Source organism: Zonotrichia albicollis, chromosome 12, assembly GCF_047830755.1.
Source record: "Zonotrichia albicollis isolate bZonAlb1 chromosome 12, bZonAlb1.hap1, whole genome shotgun sequence".
NCBI lineage: Eukaryota > Metazoa > Chordata > Aves > Passeriformes > Passerellidae > Zonotrichia > Zonotrichia albicollis.
Genome location: NC_133830.1, coordinates 2,937,285 through 2,964,339, shown reverse-complemented (window position 1 = coordinate 2,964,339; position 27,055 = coordinate 2,937,285). Strand labels below are relative to the sequence as shown.

The following is a 27,055-nucleotide window of genomic DNA, read 5'->3' as shown; positions in this document are numbered from 1 at the left end:
GGATGGGAAGGGGATGGGAAGGGGATGGGAAGGGGAGGCTGGCACAGCACAGGATCAGGAGGAGATTCCAGCCAGGGATAGCCCAGGGCAGCCACAGCATTTCCCTGGAGTTCTTGGAAAGCAAATTCATCTATCCACAGCAGGCCCTGGGGATAAACCACTCGATTTTCATTCTCCACGAAGTGCAGGCACTGCCCTGCTCCCAGAGCTGTGCTGCCCATCCTCAAGAGGATGCACAGGGGCATTTGGGCTCTGCTCCTGGCAGGCCTGGCAAAGCCAGAGGGCACAGAATTCAGCAGAGCCAAGCCCTGAGGACAGGAGAGGAGCTGCTCCTCTCCCCTCACACCCCTGAGCATCACAGGGGAGGCTGGAGCAGGAGAGAGGAGCAGAGAGATCATCACAGTGAGCCCTGTGCTGCTGGGAGTGAGCACTGAGCTCCGAGGGGAAAGGAAAATGACTCTGCAGGGCTGGTGTGAGAGCACAGAGGAGACCTCAGCAGCAGCAGAGAGGAGAGCTCAGCAGCAGAACCAGCTCCAAACTCCCAGAGTTGTCTAGCACAGCAAAAAAGGCCAATCTCTGCACCAATTCAGCAGCTCAGCAACAACCCAGGGCTGCTCCTCAGGAATAAAGCCCTTTCCAAAGCAGGGTTTTGGGAAAAGCGGCAGCAATCAGCCTCAGCAAGAATCTGCAGTGTCCAGTTAAAGACAAACACACATTGCAGCTCTTCCATCAGCACATCTACCAACAGCATCCTCAGTGCATCCCAGCATCTTCTGCCTGCTTGGAAAGCACATCCCTACCTGGCAAAGGCCCTTTTCATTCACTCCCTTTTAATATTTTCCATTATTTAACATGTGTATTGCATGCTTGGTTTCTAAACTCTACATAACTTGTGCATTTCAAAGCCTCTGGGTTCTCCTCCTCAAGTGCAGCTGAAACCTTGAATCTGGGAACTCATGCACAGCTCTAAGAGAGAAATTAGAGATGGTTGTTACCTGCAAGGCAGCCAACAAATGACACCAGGAACAGCTGCTCCCACAGCAGCAGCAGCAGCATCTTCAGTCTCCTGGATTCAGTAATTCTGGCTGTCTCACAGGAATGTGTGTTTGAGTCTCTCAGGTGGCAAGGTTTAACCTGTTAAAAAAAACAGACATAAAATTGAATCCTTTGGTGATCCTTAAGAACCAGCTTCCTTAAAAATGCACTTTTAAATAAATACCAAGTTGACATATCCTTTAATATTCTTCTTTTTTCCAGGCCTTAATCCCCCAACAGAAGGGTGCATCCGTATTTCACATTTTTTCATGTACATGAGGTGCTGGAAGTTTTATTCTCCAGCAGGAGCGGAGCTGACAGCAAAGTTGATTTTGCAGTTTCCCCAAGCTCCAGCACTGATTTATCTGTGAGACACAGTGGATTTAAAGGAAGGGAGTAGATGAGGTGCAAACATGCACAGTTCAGCACTGAACACATCTGGGAGGAGCAGCTTGTGCTGCACTTGCCTTGTGCCAGCCAGGCTGGCAGCAACACAAACCTGGGACTGATTTAATTAAAGCCATGTCCAACCCATCCCTTTTCTGATGTACTGGAGTGTGAGGCGCTCAGTGGAGGCTTTTTTATTTTTTAATTCCTCTTTGGACTCCTGCACCAGGTGCAATGAACCAATTTACTGCAATTTCTACCTCTGTCACTGGCCAGATGACAAACCCTGTGCCCAGCCTTACCAACCTATGACATTATTCCACTTGTATTTTTTCCTAGAGTAGCTTTACAATAATTTTTCTTTAGATGCAGGGCAACTCTGACCCATGTATTTTCTGGATGTCACTTCCACAGCATCCTTTTCCTTCAGAGGAAGGGGAGAGAGGCAGGACACAGCCCAGGCTCAATGATTCTGGAATCAGCCTACAGATCACTGCATGGCCATATTAAGGTCAAGAAAGCAACTGTCAACTCTGAGGAGCCAAATCTGAGCTGCCTGAAATTAACGTTTCCATGTGAACTACATTTTTTTTTTGTTTTTTTTTTTTTTAATTAGAATTAAGGGATTAATATTGCTGTAGAACAAGTGTTTGAATTTGTAGCTAAGCTCCCCAGAAAAGAAATTCAGAGGGTCCTCTCTCATACATCCCCAGCCTGTGATTAGCCAGGAGAATTTTCTCTCCTCCAAAACACATCATCCTTTGCCACAAGGTATTGTATTTGTGTGGACCCTCGTGGCAGGAAGGAATGATGAATCTGACTCCATGTTCTCAGAAGGCTAGTTTATTATTTTATGATACTATAATTTATTATTTTATGGTACTATAATATATTAAAGAATACTATATTAAGCTATACTAAAGAATACAGAAAGGATACTTACTGAATGTTAAAAAGATAATAATGAAACTAGTGACTCTTTCCAGAGCCCTGACACAGCTTGGCCCCGATTGCTCATTGAGTCAAAATAATTCACAGCAAAAACCAATGAAACAATCCCCTGTGGGTAAACAATCTCCAAACACATTCCAAAGCAGCAAAACACAGCAGAAGCAAATCAAATAATTACTGTATTCCTTTTTCTCTGAGGCTTCTCAGCTTCCCAGAAAAAAAACCCTGGGTGATGGGATTTTTCCAGACAATGTGAATGCCTCAACAAGGAGAGTATTTTTTCCTCATCCTGCCATCCCTGGATCCACACAGAGCTGGCAGTGCCATCCTCCATCCAGTGTTGAAGTTCTTGCTCTCTCATTTCTCCCACGTGCTTCTAAACCACAAAATAAGCAAATCCAAACCCTCCTATCTCTATCAAATACCAGGTATTGATCCCCCAGCAAAGCAGGCACAAAGGAAGGCTCACAGCAGCAATTCCCAGGCAGCTCAAATGGGAATATCCCACCCCAGGGCACTCCTGGGTACCATCTGAGGAGGCCCAGCCAGGTTCTCACAGGTCTCAGATGGAAAATGTTGGTGACACACAACTAAAATGTCACTGGTTTCCATAAGGAGCAATGGGAGTACAATAAATTCTGTGCATTTCGCATGGCAAAAACCTCAGAACAGTGTTCTGGCAAAAAGTTAGTTCTTCACAGAATATCCTGGGTTGGATGGGACCCCCAAATGACCGGTTTTCAGCTGTTTGGATGGCCTGGAAAGGTCCGGGGTGGCCTTGGGGCAGCCCGCGTTCCAAAGGATGAGAAGAGGCTTCAGTTCTTTTCTCGGTCTCGGTGTTTATTAATTGTTCATCTAAAAGATTTTCTCTCGGCCCGACAGAGCTCTGCTCAGCAGCCAGCCATGAGCACACTCCCCTCCCCTCCGGGCAGTCACCTATCTTTATACCCATGGTTACGTGTACAATATTTATCATTTTTCCCCAATACCTTTCACCCTTATTGCCCAGTGTACTTTTAGTAATTACCAATCCCAAAGTGCCACCATCACCACAGAAGATGGAGGAGAAGAAGAAGAAGAAGGACAGGACACGCCCCAATTCCTCCATCTTACTTCTCTAAACCCCCCTGTACAGAAATCCTAAACCCTGTGTCTCACTCTCTAACTAACCAATCCCTTCACCATTCACCCCGGTGAAACCCTCCTATCCTCATACAGGTGTCGTCTCCCGTGTAGGATCAAAGTCCAGCCACCAGACACTTCTGGAACATTCCAGGACTCCCGAGCTCCCCAAGGGTGGTCTCGGTGGCTCGGCACCTCAGGACTGAGATCCTGAGATCCGACACCCAAAGATCCTAAATCCACCCCTTAGCCCTGCACAGCACACACCCTGTGCCTCAGAGCACTGTCCAAACTTTTCTTTCAGCCAAACAAAACGTGAGGTCACAAAGAAACCCGCTCTGTGGCAGATCTGCAGCTCAAGGCTTTCCTTTTCTCCTTTTCTCTTTGGTTTTTGGTTCTGCTTTTTGCTTTCCTTAGCAAAGCAAACCCGCAAAAAAAAAATCCCAAACTAACAGAACCAAAACAACACAAAACCCCACCAAAAAAAGGGCAAACTGAAACAACAAAAAACAAATCAAACAACATAAAAAACCTCTTGTGGAAGTTGTAAACTTGGAGTTGGCCATTCCCCACCCTGTGTTTCCAAGGGGTACCCACAGAGCCTTCCCAAGGGAATGTTATCCATGAATAACATCATCACCATCCCAGCCCCTGGAACCCAGGAATTCCACAGCTGCCCAGAGCAGAGAGAGCATCAATATTAAAGTGGGTCACTCCTGTGTCTCAGCTTTCTTGCAGTCTTGCAAGGGAAAAATAAAAATGAAGAAGCCAAATTAATTTGGTTTTGTTCTCTAAGTGCTCTGGGCAAAGCAGAACATGATAGATCCATTTCAGGCCAGGAAAAAACTGCTTTGGTAGAAGCTAAAAAAAAAAAAATTGAAAGCTTTGCATGTGGGTATAAAATCATAAAAATACATTTCAACCTCTGGCTGCATTGTATTTTAATAAATTTTAATATCTAAAGAGAGAATAGTAGCTACCAGCCAACACTGTAAGACTTAAATTACTTTAAACACTTCATTTTCCCTGTGTTCTGTGAGGTTTTGCTAATCTAGGATCTATTCCTGAATAGCACTGCTTCATTCTAAACGCACCCCACTTAGGAGTGCTCAGATTTCCAGCTCTAAGCCAGATAAATGCACCAATACTATCTGTTCTTTACAAAGATGCAAACCCAGATGTACACCCAAAGCGTGAAGTTATTCAAGTTCCTCCCCAGCTCATTGCTCTCCTCTCAAGAAAAGGAACCAAAGGAGTTTTTTGTCTGCAGAGGGAACATGAAGGGCTGCAAAGCAGAGCTGCCCCTGGCCAAGTCAGTGGGATCAGTGTTCACAGAGCCTTGGTCAATGCTGGCACTGCAGAGAGATTCTGCCTTGGACATTCCTCAAAAAAGGAAAAAAAAAAAAAATCAAATTCTGAGCACCACAGCAGCTCAGCCTCACTGGAACCTTTTATTTCTTACCCCGATGATCTAAAAATGAAAATGTTAAATTCCGCACATATTGTACTAGGAAGGCTGCAGTGATTGCTTTTGGTAATATAGATATTCCAATTATTTCTGACATGGAAATAGCCTGCATCAAAGAAATCCACTGCCAATGAAGGGATCCAGAGTCCAAGGACAACACTGAGCATCTCTGTCACCTTCACAGCTCCTCCACAGCCCCAGCTGCTCCTCAGGTTCAGCCCCTTGCCTCTGGATTTCCAGTTCAAAATGCCCCATTTTAACATTACATCAAAATTTAATTTGTAAAATATCCATATAAAAATATTACTAACAATAATAAATTATCAATTGTTATAAAATTATTCTTAATATTAAGGTCATTTTATGTTCCCCTTTACAGAAGCAGAGGGGCAGAGCCACATCATTATCTGGGGAGTTTTGGAAATCTGGGGAGTTTTGGAAATAAGATTTAAACTGGCTCCCCCAAATTCAGCACTTTGTATGTAAGGGGCAGGAAGAATAAAGGCAAACAGCACCTGATGTGGTTGGAAAAGACTGTAAAGAAACAAAGTAATAGCCACAGAATATGCAAAAGGAAATAAAACTTTATTTTTAAGTCAGAAAGCTTCCTATTATTAGGTAGTGCTCTGTTCTTAGAAGCCCAAGTTATTTCAAGGCAGTAAAAAAGCAAAAATCAGGAAAACCAGGAAAAATTAACAGATGACCTTTCTTTATTATTAATTTCTTCAACTTTCAGAGAAAAAGTCAATTCTCATGAGTTGCTCCAACCATTTTCTTGATGGAAACACCCAGTTTTCCAGAAGAAAAAAAATACCCAAACAAACTGCCAGCCAAACAAATAAAGTAGGATGGGAGCACATACACATAGAAAAAAATTCAGCTTCATTTTTTTCCATTTAAAATTAACCTTCCAGACCTTTGAACTTTCAGATCATATAATATGGCAAGTGATGCACAAGGATGTCTGAAAAAAATAAAAAGTTTGGGAAAGGTTCAAGAGTCAATAATTTTACTCAGTGACCTTAAATTTTACTATACAGAGTCAAACATTAAAAAAAAGTAGTTCCCTAAAGGTGGAATTTTTATTTCTCTATATATAGAACTGGAACTTGTCAGAGCTGGCTGGCAAGTTCATTTTAAACTTGGAGTTTGAGCAGGAGGAATTTGTAGAGTCATCGAGTCTGAATTAATCAGAAATTCCTGGCACGCAGGAGAGCTGTGGAGACCCAAAACTTTATTATTATTATTTTTCTGTATTGATCACAAAGCCCAGCACGGAAAATCAAGTGATGTCCTGACACTAGAGGTCAGCAGACCTTAGCTAAGGTAGGGAATTATTAAAATCTCATAAAATCATGGAATTATTTGGGTTGGAAAGGAGCTTAAAGATCATTTCATTCCCACCTTGCCATGGCAGGGACACCTTCCACTATCTCAGGGTGCTCCAAGCCCAACCTGGCCCAACATTCCAGGGATCCAGGGGCAGCCCAGCTGCGCCAGGGCCTCATCTGGGTAAAATCTGAGATTTACCCTCCAGTTAATGCTGGAGCCATCTCCACAGCACAGCACGAAAAGATGAGGTGCTGAACGCCCCACAAGAAGCTCAAGCAGCCCATTTTATTTATTTCTCATTTCTGATTACCCTCAGAATGAAATCAGCAGTTGTGGAAGTGACCCAACCCACCAGGTTTCCATGGGGGAACAGCTGAGCTGGGAATTTCCTCATCACTGAGTCCAACCTCTGCCTCCCACTGCCCCCATCCAAGCACCAGTGCCATGAGGAAAATAACATGATGAAAATATAAAAAATAATTAGAAAAATGCTACAGTCACAGGCTGTTGGAAAACCCAAAGGAAAGAGTACTGAACCCCTGTGGTAATTCTCCACTTGGGCCTGATTTATCAAGCTGATCTTTCTCTAATATCAGGGAATGCCCAGATTTTGCTTTGATACCAACACAGCCCAGTTCATTTGGATCTGTGTTGAGATGAATCCAACTCAAAAGTGCTACTAAAGGTATCTGCAAATACCCAGGCAAGGCTGGATTGTCCAATGGCACAGCTGACCACTAATTATTTACAAAAATCAAACTGGTATCTGTCATTTGTTGCACTGAAGCAGAGATGGTGCCAGTTTAAGAATTTAGAAGGGATTTTTTGTGAGTTGAGGGAAAGAGTTAATTCAATTTGCTATCATTCACCAGGCAGATCTAGAGAGTAAGATATGAGAGTAAATTCATGGAAGAGATTGCAAAGGCTTTGGAAAACAAAACACAGAGGCAATATTGGCCAGCACAGAGGCAGCAGTGGCAGCAGCTTCTGAAAGAAACACAAACACACCCACTACACCTGCAAAGCTGTAAATAAAAAAGGACTGACCAGTTAAAAGCCACAGCAGCAAGATAAAGAACAGAGTGACAAAACCTACTGAGCAATGCTGTGCCATGCTCCTGAGAAAAATTTAAGTTTAAATAAGTAAGATAAGTTTAAAATGGTGCTCCAAGGAAAAACGGGATTGCTGCAGCTCCTGTGGGGTCTCATTAGCTCCCAGTTGCAGGGCAGCAGCGCTCATTAGGGAGCCCCGGCTGTTCCCCAGCCTGCTGTCCCTGTTTGGCAGCAGCCAAACCCCCCTGACCAAGCTGCAGGCACAAAACCAGCCAGGAACTTCCACAGAAACTCCTCCACTCCCGAGCACCGAGCAGGGTTAGAGCTCTCTCCAGCGTGCCATCAGCAGAGGCCTAGTTAAAAGCATCATTTTATACGAAATTAATTTACAACAGCTTCATGTGGAAAAAGCAGCGACTGTTCCGTGGAGAGTTTTATTACAGCTTCTCCTGTCAGGCTGCAATTACGGGCTCTGAGGCCTCCCCAGCCCATCCATCCTCTGCCCTTGATCCAAAGCTGCCTGGAACCCAGCTCACACAGGTGGCTCTGCTCTGCAGAACCCTTTCCCTGGCCCTGGAACTGATTCCAGTCCCTCCTTCTCCCAGAGCAGCAAAGAACATTTGCAGTGATTGAACGGCCCCTCTGCCCACAGCCAGTGCCACAGAGCATTTCTGCTTTTATCTCTGATTCCTCACGACAGCCCAGCGCCTGCACACACAGCAGGCCTTGCTGAGCTCCCTGCTGCAGCTCTGCCATGCCACTAATCACTGAAACACCTTCAGCTCAGCTCTGACCACAGCAGGTTATTCACCTCAACAAAAGCAGCACAGCAGCAAGGAAAAAAAAATAAATTAAGGAGCGATATTTATCCTAAAGTCCTTAGGAATCCTGCTCTGTTTTAAGCCCATCAGCCTCTTCACATCCTGCCAGAGGTTTTCACTCTGCAGCACCTGTGGAGAGATTTCAGCTCCATCAATCCTGGCACACCCATGGGATCACTTCACCCAAGAACCAGCTCTGCATTCTTCACAAAGTTTTCTGGAAAATGTTTATCAGACTCTCCTTACACTCTTGCCATTTTATCAGTTATGAGATACAATTTAAAATTAGTAAGTCTGAAGCAGCAGCGACTCAAAACCCAGCAAACACTGAAGATCCAATTCCCACCACAGTGACCCAAATCTCATGCCACGTATGTCACGGACATAATTATGAAAACTCCTTTTGACAGGATTTTTCCTCCTGAGAAGCCTCAGAGGAAAAGAAAAGCAATGGTTATCTGCTGCTGTGGAATGCAACAGGTGCATCTGTGATTGGTCTCATGTGGTTGTTTTTAATCAATGGCCAATCACAATTAGCTGTGTCTGACTCTCCGGTCAGTCACAAGATTTTATTATTCATTCCTTTCCTTTCAAGCCTTCTGATGAAATCCTTCTTTCTGTTCTTTAGTATAGTTTTAATATATCATTTTCTTTTAATATAATATCTATCATAAAATAATAAATCAGCCTTCTGAGACATGGAGTCACGATTCTCATCTCTTCCCTCATCCTGGGACCCCTGTGAACACAACCCCACACGTGGAGTTCACAGAAACTATTTTTGGTGTTGGTGCAGTGAAGGTGTTACACTGCTAGAGCAGATTAATTTTTCATGCAGCTATTAAATTAAAGCAGAATGATATTGCCCTTTTCTGCATTACTTAGTGAGACATCCACACACTGAACTGCTCTGGAAATCTGCTTTATCTCATCTGCACACACTTTGTGTTAAACATCAAACTCACTCCCAAAACTCCAACCAAAACATTCATTCAGTGCCAAAATTGTACTTCCCAAACACACAGGAGAGAAGGATGTTAAACACCAAATAGTTGCAGGAAGTTCTTTACCTGTGGTAACCCAGAATTTTGCATTTTTAGCACAAAGAAAAGTTTGAGATTCTGTACAAGTGTTAATAAAATTGAAAAGCAAATAATCATATTCAGCACTCAGTGCCAAAAGCCAGCTTCAGCTGCTACTTTAAATATCTCCATTTATTACTCAGTAATTCAGTAATTACTAAATGCCTTCCCAACCAGTGACAGCACCAACTTGTGCATTTAAACCCGCGCTGATGAACACAAAAATGTAAAAACTGCAATGCACCCTTGATGACATGACCAGTGCTCTGCCCATTAATTCTTCCTTTCTTGGAATAACAATATTTTAAACTAATAATCAGAGACTAAAAGTCTTTTTTTTTTTTTCCCAGAAGAGTGACCTGTCAAAAATCAAGTATTTCCTGTTATTTTCAGGCCCCTGTTGTTGTAATTTTTGTGTTTGAGGCTTTTCCCCTGTGACCTACCAATTCCAGACCCCTTTTGATAACATTCATGGGTCAACACCTCCAAACAGGCATCCCAAGGCAGGTACTTCCAGAGGTCAGGAATTCTGTGAACCCACATGACAGCATGTCACAAATCGCTTCAAAATAATGCAGGGCTGGAGAATTATGATAAATAAATCAGATCTGTTGGAATTAAAACAAAAAAAATCAAATATGAAGTCGGGTGAACTCTGGCTTGTGCAGCTGCAGCGGGGGGAAAGGGTGAGACGTGATTTTTATTTCCATAAGAGGAATTACTCCCATGTGTGCATTTGTGTTCCAAACTCTGCAGGGCTGCCAGCAGCACAGGGAGCCTTGGGGTGGAGGAGAATTCAATGCTGGGTCAATTCTTAGTGCTTGAAAAGAAGGGTGACCATTGGCATCAGAATGCTTGGACGGGACCTTGGAGATCACATTTTCACATCCTGCCACGGCAGGGACACCTCCCACTGTCCCAGGTTGATCCAAGTCCCATCCAGTCTGGCCTTGGGCACTGCCAGGGATCCAGGGGCAGCCACAGCTGCTCTGGGCACCTGGGCCAGGGCCTCAGAACCCTCACAGGGAAGGATTTATTCCCAATATCCCATCTAAACCCACTCCCTGCCAGTGTGAAGCCATTCCCTGTGTGCTGTCCCTCCATCCCTCGTCAATTGTCTCTCTCCAGGTTTCCTGCAGGGCCACCTTGAGCTCACCCAAAGCTTCTCCTGTGCAGGTGAGCAATGCCAGCTGTGCCAGCCTTTCCTGCCAGCAGAGCTGCTCCATCCCTGGCATCATCCTGGAGCCTCCTCTGGGCTCTGCAGGTGGGGTCTCACCTGGGCACAGGGCAGGATCCCCCCTTTCCTGCTGGCACCAGCCCAGGGTCCTTTCATTCCTCATTCCCGAGTCTGGAGCCTTGACCAGCACACTCAGAGCAGTCCCTGGTGAGGCACAAAAATCAGCATTTCTGTGCAAGCACCTTCCTGCCATCCCCCACAAATCACAGCTTCAAAAGCCTCTTTCATCCTGCACTGCTGCCCCAATAAAAACTCCTCACTTTCCCCTGCATACATAATTCCACTTTGATATTCCTTGGCCAGAACAAAGTTGATCTGTGCCTCTCTCTGGTGTCCAGCTGGAATTAACACCCACATCCCACATGGATCCCCTGCAGGAATGCTGATCCGTGCTGGCTGCCCTGGCTCCAAGGGTCACCTGCAGCAATTTGTCAACAGTTCCCTCGTCATCAAAAATTTACAGGCTGCTGAATTCCCAATGATGCTACAGCAAATGGTAAAACCACCTTCCTCAAATATGTTTTTTAACAGAATGTGCTGTTCTCCCTCATCTCTCTACTCAAAATCACAGGGTAGGACAAGATCCTACACCTGAGCAAATCCCAGAAGTGAAATTCAAGCAGATCCTGAACTGAGGCATCCAGGGAGCAAAGTGACAACAGGCCAGCAAGCAATTGAATAAACAGAGCAAAAAATCTGACACAAACATGAAGCCTGTCCTCAACTCCCTCCCAACAAAAAAGACTGAAAACAAATTAAAAATAAAACAACAAAAACCATAGACAGCCCATTAAATGCCACAAAACAGCGACACAGACACTCCACCTAAAAAGTGCTGACAATATTACTCTGCAACTTAAAAGAATGTAAAATTCAACACAAAGATACCCTCAACACCCAAATGTGCCAAAACTGACATCAGGGCAGTGTTTAACTTCTCCTAAGAGGTTACTCTGATTTTCAGAGCCCTATTGTTGCTCTTAGTGCCACAAATCCTCATCAAAATGAGCACTCAGCCTGCCTGGTCCCTCTCACGACAGGAGAGGCTCAAAGTCCATCCGAGCAGGCAGGACCAGAATTTCCAACCCACTGAACTCCCCTTACCCTGACAACTTAAATGCAACACATGAGGAAACAATTCTGTGCTGAATACCTCTAGAGCTGACAAATTAAACAGTCAGACACTTTGAAATTGAAAAACTCCAGAGACTTTTTAGGGCAAACAGTAAAATGTGTAGCTACCCACACATCCACATATACATATTTACAGAGAGATATAGGTATATATAAATGTATCAGTTTAATAATGTGTACTAAAGAAAGAATGGCAGAAAAATCTCTTCCTTCTCACCCTCTCTTTCCTCCTCCCAAGTCCTATTAATGCTCAAGTGCCAACAAGAAAATTTATTCCATGTAAATGGCATTTCTGTCCTATGGTATCCCAATACAGGAAGAGATTCCCCCCCATACATCACCACATAAACACCAACCCACCCCTAAAACATGACCTGTGCACTGCATTAGCCAGGAATTTTCCAGAAAATGCAGTAATTTCTTTTTCCCAAGAGAAATTAAAAAGAACTCCTAAGAGATGCTGGAGATGAGAACCTGATCCTCTCCCACCCAAATGCCCCCATGGAATTGGGGCTTCCCACAAAGCCCTGGCTGCAGCTTGGCTTTTAAATGGAAAATGCCTCCAAGACAGCAGATTTTAAACTCTTAAATAATGAATTTTAATGCAGACTTTTCTGGCCAGTTTACTCAGAGCAAGACAGGACAGCTTTTCCCACTGCCCTGCAGATGATGCCTGATGGCTGGGTTGGTTTTATTTGGGGTTTTTAACATTGGGAACTCCAATCCATCTAAAATTCAAACAAATAAATGTATTCCATGACACAAAGGCAGATGATTGTCCTCTAAATTGATCCTACACATGGTGTGAATTTGATGTTTTATTATTATTACACATTTGTTTCTTCCTGACCAACATCAGTGAAATTCCCCTGACCAAAGCTGATATAAAATTGATGCTCCAGCACCACATTTGTTTACAGCCCAAGATGCAACAGGTAAGGAGATGTTCTGTCTCTGTTCAATCACAAAAGAACAATTAATTTCCAAAAAGTAATAAAGCAAGAGAGGAAAATGGGATAGATGCTTTGAGCAGGGAAGCAAACAAGAAGAATAAGGGGGAAAAAAAGTGAAATTTACATTTCACATACAGCTTTGCCAGTTTCTTCTTATTCTTTTCAAATATATATATACACAGAGAGAGTGGGAATGGAGGAGCTTGATAGAAACATTCACCAATTTCAGCAAGGAACTGAGCTTTGGGAGATATGGCCACAGGTGCCCCTAATCTATCCTGTCTGTGATTATCTCCCTCCGAGTCACATGCAGGAAAATAATCCCCTGCAGCACAGAGCACTGATGTGAAAGGAGAGAAAAGCTCCGAGTCACAGCTGAATGCTTAGAGCTGAACCCATTTCTGCACTTTTTTTCCCCCCCTTCTACTTCTTATTTGAGACCAAGGCAGCTTAATCTGCATTGATGTCTATGAAGTTTCACTTGAAAAGTTCTTCAGTCTGAGAGAGTTTCCTCTCTCTTATGAACAGGAATAAAATGCTCAAATATTTTTGTGAAAAAGTTTCTTTTCTTTTTCACAAAGGAAACTATGAGACATTGCCTGAGAACTTGAATACTGCATTTCAGCCAAATTTCAAACCAGTAGCAGAGATATTAATCAAAAAGTGAGATTGGAAGAGAAGAAACACCCAACCAGGAGGCCGAACAAAATCCCCAGGAGACCATGAGAACCCCAATAGAGGTTCAGGGGATGAGTGTGGCTGATTTGTGTCCTCTCACATAGGAGAACAAGCGAGTCAAACCATTTTATGGTTATTTTTAATAACACAGAATATGTTTTTTTCAGTATTATTTCCATTTTAACAAACACTTTGCCACCTCCTCCCACTCCTCACTTTCTCTGTGTTTTGCTGTCCACATCTCTGCTCCTCTTCATTAATCCACTTAATTCCAGCATTAGTTTTGATACACATTTGCTTCATTAACTCATTGCTGGAGGAGTCCAGCACCGGGAGATGGAAAGGGAATTTCATCTCAGTTTTGTACAATCTAGATATTACAGTTATTATTATTTGGGGATCTTTGTTTCTGTGTCTTCAGGAAAATGAGTCTCAGCATAAGACCATAATTTGGAAAAAGCAGAAATCAGAGGTTAAATTCCAGTAAGTTTTCTTCCACTGACACTAAGAGATGAATGTTACAGCCCATCCCAAGATTAATGCATGCAAATGTGGCTGATCCACCAAAAGCAGCAAAGAAAACCTAAAGCTTTTTTAGCCAAACAACTCTGGAACACCTCTTTTATCTTTCCCATGTAATGAGGCCTCACTTTCAGGGAGGAAAAAAAAAAACCAAGCAAGTATTTAAATTACTTAACAAGATCTCTTTAAATATCAGTACAAGGTTAGATGTGATAAAGACTCCACTGGCTTTGCTGGGCAAGTTTGACAGCTTTGGTTTAAAAAAAATCACCAAAAACCCAAACAAAACTGGAAGGAGCAGAGCGCTACACTGAGATAACGCTGAGCGGTGATGAACCTAGGATATCTAAAGAGCTGAAAAAATCAATTTCTTGACTTAGGAGCTAAATTCAAATTAGGAAATCTCTGTCTGACAAAGGTCTGAAACACATGGAAGGAAAAGAAGATGGAGAGAGAGGTTAATTGGTTTGTAAAGTATTCAAAGTACCAAGATACAAAATGCCCTGGCAGGAAAACAAATCTCCACAAGGGTGATGCAGAGAGAGCCCATGCAGGGGGATGGAGAAACAAGCACAAATTTAAATTCTGAGGTTCAGAAGCTTTATTCCATGATGCTGATGTTAATATTGTTGTGAGGTTCATTATGGCACCAAAGTGAGTCTGAGGTACAACTCCAGGAAAGTCACATTGGGAGCTTTACTAACCCAAAAGCTCCACTTCCCAAATACCACTTTCCTTCAGAGAGTAACAATTCCTTTGCACCATGTCCAACAGGAAAGCAGCAGCAAGCCCCAGGCCTGAGGAGATGCTGTTTTTCTTTCAGATCTCCAAGGTTCACTTCATGTCTTAATGCACTTGGCGTTGCTCTCGCCATTAATCGTGTAGTGCAGGCCAAGAGAAAGTGCTTTTCCAGAAATGACCTCAAACTAAATTCATAATTCTTTAAAAACCAATAAACCCACTGAACCAGAGAGCTCAGCCCTTCTGCGCTGGGCTCCAGGCACACAAAGCTGCTTTATTCCCTTTAGCAAGATCCACTAGCACCTTGATTTAAAGCACAGACTGGGAACTGTTTATGTGGTTTAACAGCAGTCCTGTGCTTTGAGCCAGCAAAGGAAGAAGAGGCCAGAAGACACCAGAGGTCCTTTAAAACAGAGACTAGAGATGTGCTACATAAATTCAACCCACCAATAAATCTGTATTTTTCTGTGCCAAAGCACAGTCCTACCTAATACTTCTTCCCAAACCTCTCAGATCCAGGGGCAGCAGAATCCCTGAATTCTTTCCAGATGTTCCCAGAGAACTCCAGATTTTCTGCATTTCATTTTTCTGGAGTTACCACCATCAGGAGGAAAGATTCTCTCTAAAAAATGGATATTTGTGTGTGTCATGTTCTCATCTTCCTCAGAGGGAGGAGCGATTCCAAGCTGAATATGGAATTTGAGGAGTCACATCCTTCTCACATGGCCTGAAAGAGGCTGCAGCTGCTGAAATACTTGGGACACCTCTGCATCCTTCACTGTACAGGAGAGAAGGTGAAAATCAGAGCCTTGAGGAACACATTGTGCCTGGCTTGAAGTGCTGCCATTAACACAAGAACAAAGTACAAACTCATCAACGAAAAAACCCTGCACAAGAGTACTTGAAGCTGTGCCTGCAATGCATGTTTTTAACTCATAAAAAAGAATTTTAATTCTACAAAGGCTTTTGGAGCCTTTAGCTTTTTTCTTTTTTTTTTGACTAAGCAGACCATTAAATTCACCTGACCACAATGAATCAGAGAAGCAGGATTTTTCAAAGCCTAATATTAAAGGAGACTTTCAAGACTTCTTTCACTTTCCTGTAATACTAATTGGATCTCCATATATTGGACTTCATGGAGAGGAAGAACACAACCACAGTGTTTTGCCAATTGATGATAAAAAGCCTTGCTGGGATTTTGTTTCTAGAAATACCAATTCCTTTTAGTCAGGAAAAGTCTCAGGTACATAAAACAAAGGGCTGGATTTTTTAGAAATCCTCCACATAATGCAAAGAGAACTCGTGGAATTTATCAGAATAATTCATACCTCAGAAGGGTTGGCAAGGAACCCTCCATATGTATGTAGGTATATATATATGTATATATGTATATGTATATATATATATGTATATGTATATATATATATGTGTGTATATATATATATAAATAATGTATATATTAGTATATATAATAATATATATAAAATAAATAAAAAATTATATCTATAATATAAATAACAAATAAAAAGAGTGCCCAGAGAATCTGTGGCTGCCCCTGGATCCCTGGAGTGCCCAAGACCAAGAGAACTCGTGGAATTTATCAGAATAATTCATACCTCAGAAGGGTTGGCAAGGAACCCTCCATATATATATATATGTATGTAGGTATATATATATAAATAAATAATGTATATATTAGTATATATAATAATATATATAAAATAAATAAAAAATTATATCTATAATATAAATAACAAATAAAAAGAGTGCCCAGAGAATCTGTGGCTGCCTCTGGATCCCTGGAGTGCCCAAGGCCAGGTTGGACACTGGGGTTTGGAGCAGCCTGGGACAGTGGGAGGTGCCCCATGGATGGGAGTGGAATGACCTTTAAGTTCCCTTCCAACCCAAACCATTCTGGGATTCTCTGTAAATTCATTGTGAGTTAAACTTTACAAAAGGAAAGAGCAAATGTGTTTTCCATCAGTGCAACATTAACATTTATTTTGTGACAGTAAGAAAACCACATCAGCTCTCTGCTGCCATCCCTGCCTGTTTCTCAACCCCTCTGCACAGGTGCCATTTAACCAGTTCAAATCACTTTGCACAGGAATAAATCAATCTGAGAATGGAATGTCCATTACCATCTTTAATTGGGCTTATTGGACAAGCTGCTGAGCCTTCTGGAAAAGAAAAATGTGGATCTTTACCAATCTAGAATTAAAAGAAATTTGCATTAGAATTGCAGGCACTTCACTGTCTGCAGTGCTTATTCTGGGGAATAATGCATCTCAAATTTTCCTGAAAATACAGAGAACTGCTGATTCCTCTCTCCCTGCTGCAGGCAGCCAAGGCTGGGAGAAGATTGCCCTTGTAACAATATTGTAAAGGGGCATCAGGAGAGGATACTTATTTATTCTGCTTCTTTTGCTAGGTTGACTGCAGGAAAAAAAAAAATATGTCCAGGGTGTTGTTGCATACTCCAAATAAAAATTCCAAGCCTGGTTCTCTTAAAAAAGTCACTCTGGACTATTTTCTGCTGGAGAGAGGACATCCTTGGACACCAGAAGTAAGCATGTCTGTCTCATTCGGGATTTATTAGTTTAAGACATAATTTTTCAGGTTGGAAACACCTGCTGTGACAATAATGTCCAAGGTTCCCAAAAAGGCAGAAGGTACCAGGTGAGGAATTAAAGGGATTCAATACCCAGATCAGAACTGATGCCTTTTCTGCATGAAGTAATCAAGAGCCCATCTCAGAGGGAGAACAGAGTGGACAAAACTCCAGATTTAATCCCAAAGCACAGCACAGTTTTTTATCATTTTCACACATTTCACTGTTGTGTTTCCATTCTGTACCCACAGCCACACAAAGGTCTGGGACCTTTTAGCTCTTGCAGGAGGAGATAACTGAGCAGGTTATCAAAATCTGCAGCATCAGGATGCTCAGATGCTGGGGGAAGAGAGGACTGAGCTAAAACAGCTCCACAGGAGAAGCACGAGGTGCTGGAGCTTTGCAACTTCCTAAAGCTGCTTAGCTCCACATAAGGAGCTTATGCAACTTTCTTAACTCTGGAGAGCATCCAGAAGTGATGGCAAACAGTGCTCAGGTTAAGTCACACTTGGGACAGACCCCTCAGGAGCCATCCTGCCCTCTGACCAAGGAAAGAAACAAAAACCCAAGTAACCTCCCCAAGAAAAACCTGTCCAGGAAGAGTCAGGTATGGTTTAGTAGAGGAGATGAGTTCCATGTTTATTTTCCTTGATGTCTCCCTTGCATGACTTGGGGAATGGCACAGAAGCCCCAAACCAGCCTCTGAGCCAGAGATTATTTCACATTTCTAACTGGAGGATTGCAGATTTTTACACCTGACTATGAAGAAGCTGCTTTGTGGTGCTACTTTTGAAAGCAGAAGAGCTTTGGAAAGGAGTTTAAACTCTGCAGCCATTCCAGTCACCAAACACAGCTACTGAGGGCTGTTCAGACCCTTCATTTTGAAATAAACCTGGAAATAAACCTGGAAACAAACCTACCAACCCACAATGGGCATCATCAAGGGTATTTATGGGACAGGAGAGGGACAAGGTCAAAGCCCTCAGGACTTACAGCAGGCTTGATAAAGTTCAATCCCAGCTGGGAATTGAATGAGTAACAAACAGGAGAGAGATGCTCCTGTTGAAGAAAGCCTGACAAAAGATGGGAAAAGTTCTTTTTTTCAGTTCAGTGCCTTCTGGAGAGGCACCAAGTGCCACCACCAGCATGTCCAGGGATGTCACACACCAGGTGAGGACTCAGCACCAGGGGCTGGCACCACTCTGCTCTCCAGGGGCTCCCAGGCTGTGTTTGGAAAAGGATGGGCAATTTCCTCAAGGTCCAGCTTATTTCAGCTGTTTTGTAAGAGGACACATCTGCAGGGTAACTTTCCAGTCTCCAAGTGCACTGGGTGAAAGACTGGAGCATTCTAATCTCAGGATTTCAGTGTGTGAACCACAGCTCTGTGGCAGGGAAGAACCTGCTGCAGAAAAAAGTGCCAAGTAAAATCCACAATCTCTTATTGCAGGAGCAGAGGGCATGAAACTTGACTTATCCTTCATTTAACAGTGGCAAAGAACAGCACTGTTAGATGTTAACACCCTCTTCTGTTTGCATTTTAAGCTTATTGAGGAAAAGAGATGCTCAAGGAGACAATAAACCACAGCTTTTAAAGCATTAGAAACACTGCTCTTCACCAGGGCCACGGCAATTTTTATTTTCTTCAGCAATACAATAGCAAAAATAGTCAATGTGAGATTCAAAATCAAATAGCTACAAAAATTATAGTGAGAAATTGAAAAACTGCAAGATCTATAACCAGATTAAGCTCCACAACCAAAAGGAAAATTACCAGGTGTATGCAACCCCTCCAAGAACTGCATTTGATTCTACAAAGAATTTGCCAGTTCTCTGTAAGGCTTCACTGCTTTTTCCTCTATAATTTCAACAGGATTTTAGACCAGGAAAGATGTGACAATCAATGAGAGGAATGGGGCTGAGTGAGAATTCAGCCCCTCAAAAATGGGGGGGAAGCGGAAAATAACTCTGGTTTACATTAATTTAGCTCCTTCTAGGAGGAAAGTTCACTCCTGCTTAGTCAAGAGAACAGAAGTCAATGCCCAAGAATGGGAAAGGGTTAAACATGAGCAGCTGCTGCCCCTCATCTCTTCTAGAAGGATAAAAACCCATTTCAGTGCATTTCCCCTGCAGGCAGGCAGGGATGGCACAGAGCTCCTGGGGGCTGTCAGTGCAGCCCTGGGCTAACACAGGTCCTGCTAATTCAACTCCAACACACAACACTCAAGTTTTCAACATTAATTCAGCCAGCCAACTTCTACCTTTTTTAACAGGAAGACATTAGGGCAGGTAAATCAAGGTAATCTTCCTTCTCTTAGGATCAATGATGAGATCTTGAGTCTAAAACAACAAAACCTTTTCCGTGGGGCGGAAAGCTCAGTGTGCAAACAGGTGCTTTTCACACCCCACTGACACACACACAAACATAACAGCTCTGCAGCATCAATAAATCTTTATCCAGAGGAGGTGCACACTGCTAAAAACATGCTCTTAAATGCTCAAATGATGCTCTTGAAGGACTGCAAACCACAGAAACCTGGGGTCTTCTGATCCTACCAGCAGCTGTGTCAGGGTAGATGCTAATGGTTCTTCATCCTCTTTCTTTAGAGAATTTGTTTTTAAATTGTGAAAACCAGTAATTTATTATTTAATTGCCCTGCTTGAGCACACAAACTTCAGAGGTAAAGAGGTGCTGGTGGTCAGGCAGTGACCTGGCAGGGATGTTCCCAATTACACCCTGCTTTATAAACTACCCTGGCAGAGCAAAGATGCATATACAGCCTTTTCTTTTTATTGTCATTTACAAGCTGCACCAGCCCACTGGGCTGAGATGTTAAATTACCCAGGGTGCTGCAGAGAGCTCTCCTCCCACTCTGCTTTGCCCACACAACAACCTGCACCCCACTCACAGCAGCAGGCACCAAAAATTTCATATGAAACAAAGAAAAAGTCATCACAGGAACGCTGATATTTTAGTCAGGAGCTTTTGATGTGAGAACTGCACCACCAAGGGCCACACCAAGGGCTAACACCTGCTCCAGCATCTCTCAAAAATCAAGTATCTCCCCTACCCTGGCAAAACCAGACCCTGTTTTCATAGCTTTAAAATCCAACTCTCCTCAAGCAGCAGGACAGATGGACAGGTGGAACAGACACATCCAGGTGACTGCACTGAGCTTGAAGAATGCAGGATAAATCAAAATATTCTGCAATATCCAGGGGAATAAACAGTAGTTTCTACAGCTAAATTTGCTGGTTTCTCCCTGTAAAACACTCCACAGTAATATGTCATTAGAACAGTGTTTTTCATCTTGCACATTTCACCAGGAATGCTAAGAGATGCCAACTCCAACAAATGGAATGTCTTCAAATGCAGAGATGCGTGATCCTTCTGCAAATGAACTATGAAAATCTGTATGCTTGCAAGCTAAACAGAATTTATCATTTACTGATCCACCCTGGATTGGATTAGACAGGAATTGCTCCTTATGTAGTCAAGTACTGCAGTTCACTGGAAATTACTGTCCTGACCTCAGCCCAAGCAAAAGGGATGCTGGACATGCTTCACATTAAGCCAGACTGTGGAAAACCAGTTGATTTTCCCCACTAGTTTACTCCAATGAGAGGTTTACAGCTACAAACAGCTGTAATTTATTATATTTTACATTTCACAAAAGGCCTGAACATGTTGAGCAGTAATACTCTTCAGAATTGTCAAGGCCTATTGAAGTGAAATATGCTTCCCACATCAGGAGCATGGCACTGTGATTTCAGCGGGGCTGGAAAAGCAGTAGGATTTTTTTTTTATTTTTTTCAAACAGGAATAGTGAGAGGAGAGTTTTTAGAATAGTTAATACCAGGGTAGCTCATTACCACTTGTAATGTTGGTGGAAAAGGAATCTGGATTTAACTGTAATGTTTCAACAGGGCTCAAACCACTTTTTCAAAGCTAAAATTCAAGATTTCTCACTTCTCTGTTAAAATTAACTGTACAAGTGGGTTTTTCCTCAACCAGGGATCTCAAAACCAAGGGAACAGGATAGAAATAGATCTGTAGGAATGGTAGGAGATCTGCCCTTACCTGGTGCCTCTCACAGTGCTGTGTCCATCACCCCTCAGACAGAGCAGCTCTGGACTCCAGAGCTTCCTTTATGCACCACACAATGGGCTTACTAGGGTTAAAAACTGCTTTATTTAGTTTCCTTCATTTAAACCCGGCGTAGAGGGACTAATCTGGAAGAGCTGAACCAGTTTAGCCATTCTGGACTCATTCTGCTGGGCTCAGGAATGCAGAGAGAGCTGCTCACACACCTGGAGCCCTGCTCCATCCTGGAAATGCAGAATATCAGGGGGCACAAGGGTCCCCAAGGTGTCAGGGAGGTTGGTGGCACTGTATTTCAGTAGATATTTCAGTAGATATTTCAATAGTCAGATTTCCCTTGCACAGAGATTTTTTCCAGCTCCTTCCTGCTCACACCTCCTTGCCGTCACAGGCAGTGCTTCCCCCTCACGCTGCAGCTCAGAAATGCATTATTTGTATTTGCCAGCACCCAAGAACTGGCTGACAAAAAAAGAAAATACAGACAAGTCTGGTTATCCCTGCTTTGCTCCTATCACCCCTCACTCCCAAGCCTTTTGCAGCCCACAGCTCATTTTCTGGGAGCCCCCAGCTCTGCAGTCCAGATTTTAAGCGTTTCATGATTCAGTCAAACACAGATAAAGTTCCTCCTGTGCGCAAGCAGGATTAAGAAAACACAGAAATACATGTCCAGGTTTCAAATCCTGGCTGTTCCCATTAAATGGGTTTCTCCAGAAGAGAATGAGCTGCAGGTGGGATTGTCCAGGGCTGAGCACAACTTCAGCAGCTCCCACTGCTGCCTCCCCCAGCTGGAAGTGCAACACCTCTGACAGCTAATTAATTATTCTCGACATTAATTAATAGATTAATTTTTCAAGAGAAAAATGCCTGGATGTTATAATTTGGGAAAAAATTTCTTCATTAGCTGTGCCAAAGGAAAGTATTACTTATTTTGAATAATATTATTATACTTGACAACACTTAAAAAGTGAAATTTTAGGGGTATAAAACTGACTGTTGTTTAAAAATAAACAACAGTCAGTTTTAAACCCCTAAAATTTCACTTAAACAAAATTGTTTAAAAACCAATGCTGTAAACACTATGACCTGCATTTCAACTGACCAAATTTCAACATGCAGAATTTAACTTCACACTGATAAAATGCCACCTAACTCCATTATTTCACCAGCCGCCCACCACCTTCACTCAATCAAGACTGAGAATCCGTAAGATTTCTGAACTCCTGCCACTTCCCCTCACTCTGTATTAAGTCTTTTCTTTGTATTAGACAGCACACTAAAAAAAAAATAAATCAATATAAATAAATTTCAGTTGACTGCAGTCAAAGCCCAAAGGTTTGTCCCCCCTTCCCACTCTTGTTACCCCAGCAGTGCTCTCCTGGGCACACTTCTGTTTCAAAGGCCATCAGCTCTGATCTGCTTCTCATCTGTCTCAGTGGACCCAGAACTGTGTGGCTTTTTGAGCTCTGAATCAGGAAAGTGCTTCTCAGCTTATGCAAACCTGCAGCCTTCACATAATCCTTTCCTAGTCAAGACACATTACAAGGTATCACTGGTAATTATTTAATTTTTTCCTGCAATTCATTTTCCTGCATCACATCCTACAGAACGTGGACCATCAAATCTCCAGTGCAAAGTTCAGGATACAATTCTAAACGGATTCACTAAATCAAAGGTGGAGATGTTGGCACAGGAGGGAACTACAGCTCTTCCAGTTTCATTTTCCTGCATTCCAGGTGTTTTTCAATGGGCTAATCATTGACTGAACTATCCTGCTTTGGCTGAGAGAGGGAAACTTCAGCAGCAGAGCTGCAAAACCAACCAAAAATACCTGAAACAAGAATGGCTGTCACTGCAGATATATTTTAAGGACAGCAGCAACAGAGCACCAAGGCAAGTCCATTTCCAGAGCCAGTTCCTGTGGCACATTCAGTTCTGAAGAACCAAAACATTAAATTCCTAAGCTTCTCCAAACAGAAGTTAATTTCAGAGTATCCTGCCATTTAACCCATCCTGACATCACCCCTGCACAACAGGAGCTTAAGCCAGGCTTGCAGCACACAGGTCCCTTGAAAAAGTCATTTTTCATCACTTGTATCTCCAGTAATGTTTAACTTCCATGTGTGCATGCATCCCAGGGGGCTCTAATCCACTGTTCCCTGGTTTCCCAACATGAACTGGGAGCTTATGGATCTGACAGCACAAGACAGACCTAGCTGCAAGCTGAGCACCAAGAAGGATAAAAAATTACTTTATACTTGAACAAACTTCCCATTTTCCTTGATTTTTAATAAACCAAGACCAGGCTTATAATTCCTTCTCAAGTCACTCAAAGTCAGGAGGGATGCTCACCTCCAGCCCCATCACTCCTCATCACTGACCCCTTCCCTGTCCCTGCAGGTTTGCTGGCTCCTCAGAGACTCCTCACACCACTGTGAATACACAAAAAAATCTCATTTGCAAACTGCAGTTAATCTGTGTCTTCTGGTATCAAAGAAAATCCTGATGATCACTTCCATACATATAAAAACCACTGGCTTATGTCATTTGTAAGACTCAGCCTCTTCCAGGAAGAACAGTAAAAAAAGATTGAATCTATTTGCAGAAACCTCCCGTTGCTGTATCACAACAACATTAAGATGTTCTTGTGGTATTGCAATGGGAAAATTCCCACAAGAACATAAACATAAACAACATCAAAGACAGCAAAGCTAGCTCAGAAAAAAAAACAAACAACCAAAACCACCGCCCATGCACAAGTGGTTGGAAGCATTTGTGGGTGGAAACTTCAGAAGCATTATAGAAAAGTGACAAGAAAATATGGCACTGCTCCTTAGCTACGGTGACGTGATCTTCAGGAATTTAAAGAACAGGTCGTTTAGGTAGGTCCCTATTTCACATCCAGCTCAAGGGTTTGCAGGGTGGGTGGGTGCATGCTCGGATTTCTGGACAAGACCCCAACTTAGGTGACCAACACTGGAGCTGAGTGAGTGACAGAGGCACAGGAGTCACCGCCAGAGCTTGTCACCATCCCACAGCAGCTCCAACCCCCCAAAATCCAGTGGTTTAACTTCCTTAACACAGAAAAAACCAAGCTGCAGATCAGCTAGACAGCCCCTACCTGTTCTATCCATTGAGGTGACATCCACAAAACCCACTCTGGAAAAACCCCACAGCCGCTGGCAGATCCTGCGCTCCCAGCAGCACCTCCCACTGCTTTATTCCAGAATACAGAACTCCTTCCATCCATCCCCTGCTGGGCAAGGCAGTGAGAGGCAGAAGCAGAGGGAGCAGGGATCTTTGGGAGGGTACTCTGGAAAAACCCACAGGCACTGGCAGCTCGCAGATCCTGTGCTCCCAGCAGCACCTCCCACTGCTTTATTCCAGAACACAGCCCAGTTTCCAGCAGTGCTTCCATCCATCCCCTGCTGGGCAACAGGGTAAGAGGCAGAAGCGGCAGGAGCAGGGATCTTTGGGAGCCCTGAAGAGCCAGCGTGGCAGGACAGAGCTCACAGCACCTTTACCTGCAGCCCAGCACCAAGTCGGCAGTGCTTTGGCAGGAGTTAAGCACCTTCACCAATCATTCCCCTCAAATGCTTTCACAAATACATTTGCCAGATTACTGTGGGAAGTCTCTTGCATGATAAACAACTTTCTGGAACAATTCCACATGGGTAGTAACACACTTTCAGTGCTTACAAGTTCAGTATTTCCCGTCCTGATTTTAGTATTTCCTTCATAATTTCCCACGTACATTTCAAAAATACATCACTGAACAAGCCTGGCATGCAGCTTAAAGCTAGGAGTTCAAGTTTCTCTCGCAAAATACAGCAGTCAATACTTTGGAGAGTTTCTTGTTCTTCATAAGGTCTTGGTTTTGATTTTGGCACTCAATAGAAATACTGACATTCTTCCCCCCGTGTAAAACACAACAAAAATCAGTATTGATTCTGTGCGTGTGTCAGTAGCACCAATAAGGCAAACCTAACTAACCAGTTCCCCCCCAAGGCTATCCCTGGATCACTCCCCATCAGGAACGGGCTGATCTCCCTCCGACGCATCCAACAAAATGGTGCTTGGATTTGGGTTAACCACAGCAGGCACCACGCTGGACTGCCAACAAGGTGACACCCCACGGTGCTGGGGACACCAGCAGCTCGCACCCAGCCAGGTATGAGCCATGGAGTTGCAAGGGAAGGCAGATGAGCGGCCAGAGAAGGAGCAGCAGAGCCGGGAGCGCTGCAGGGGCTGCCGCGGGGAGCGGAGGCAGCGGCTGTGCCGAGCCGCGGCTCAAACTTGGGGCCGGCTCGCTCTGCTCTGCCCGGCTGACAGCAAAGTTCCGCCCTGACCACGACACGGACAAACGCGAACGGCCGCGGGGGACGTGCAGAAAGAGCGAAATTCTCATTCGAGAGGGAAAGGGAAGCGCTTTTCAACAAGCGTTCACTGGCGCGGTGCGGGGGCTGTTTCAGACCAGCACCGCCACCAGAGCTGGGGGCGAGCTCCCGTGGGCGCCTTCTCGCAAATCGAGACAATTAGCACTTAATTAAAAGCAAATTTGCTCCAGAGCCTCTCAGATTTAGAACTTGAGCAACTCCACACTCAGAACAATTTTACAGCGGAAAAAGCCCAAACCCCGTGCAAACGCTCAGACCGCCGGCAGCCGCACGGACCCGGAGCGCATCCCCAGCCCCGGGGGAGCCACAGGCGCCTGGCGGAGCCCCGGCCCCGGGACAGACGGACTGGGGGGGACAGCAGCTCCCTGCAGGTGGGCGAGGAGCCTCGCAAACGCCACTAGCCAGGATCAGCCAGGCGGGCAGCGGAACGTACCGAGCGCCCGTGCCTGGCGCTGCATCCCCCGAGCCCGGAGCGGTGTCTGTGTCCCCGGTGCCGCTGCATCCCTGAGCCCGGCAGGGACGCGCCCGGAGCGGTGGCCGTGTCCCCGGTGCCGCTGCCCCGCTCCATCCCCTCCCGAGGGATGCGGGGGGCTCTGCGCTCCCCTCACCGCTGCCCAACTTTGTTCCCCGAAGTTGCCCACCTGCAGCCGAGCCGCTCCGGCCCCGCAGCGCTGTCCTTCCCCGCGGAGCCAGCGCCGTAATCCTGCGGCTCCCGCGGCTCCCGGCGCCTCTTCTGGAGCGGCGCTGGCCGCGCTCCCGGCGGCGGGGCGGGCCCGGCGCGATCTCCCGCCCACCGCCCCTCACGGCTCCTCAACTCACCGCCCCGGGGCCGTACGGCACAGCCCGGCACAGCCCGGCACAGCGCAGCCTCTCCGGACACAGCCGGGCCCGTCGGCGCCGGGGATGCTCCGCTGGCGGCGGCCGCGGTTCCCCCGGGAGCCCCGCCGGACCCACCCGCTCAGGGAGGATGCGCTGCCGGGGAAAGTTGAAGCGTTCTGGCTTCAATGAAAACTGCATCTCGTTTCTGGGCTGGAAGCCCAGGGAAAGAGTCAGGTTCACGTAGGTCGCTGTGCAGGAGCCGGATGGAGGTTTTATTGGATCTGGCTCGGGCTGATCGCAGCATTAGAGATGTGCGGTGTAATTAAGGCTGAGCAGAATTCCTTTAAGTTCCTTTTTTAAATTTCCTTAGCAGGTAGTATTAAAATTTCCCGAAACCTGCATTATCTTTCAGCATCCCAAAGCACAGTGAAGTGTGTGTTATAATAAAGTGTACATTAGCTCCCTGTGCCTCAGTTGAAGTCAAATTTTACCAGAGATGACTTCATCTTCAGAGCCATAGTGCAGTGTTGATGTAAGAGAGTCAATCATAGTGCCACAGAATGTTTTGGGTGGAAAGGGACATTAAAGGCCCTCCAGTGCCACCCCTGCCATGGCA

General features: G+C 44.4%; 1 protein-coding gene across 2 annotated transcripts in view; it reads right to left on the bottom strand.

Annotated features, from left to right (window-relative positions):
* CNTN3 (contactin 3) overlaps positions 1-26,421 on the bottom strand; it is a 101,646-nt gene extending 75,225 nt beyond the window's left edge. Inside the window, exons 1-2 of one of the 2 annotated variants that reach the window (XM_074550338.1) lie at positions 26,262-26,421; positions 996-1,134 (exon numbers count right to left, since the gene is read on the bottom strand). In XM_074550338.1, coding sequence (XP_074406439.1) covers positions 996-1,056 — 61 coding nt within the window. In that variant the 5' untranslated portion in view covers positions 1,057-1,134; positions 26,262-26,421. Of the gene's footprint in view, positions 1-995; positions 1,135-24,344; positions 24,488-26,261 lie in introns of those variants that run through there. The other variant, XM_074550337.1, reaches the window with a different exon arrangement.
* Between the last annotated feature and the right edge of the window lie 634 nt (positions 26,422-27,055).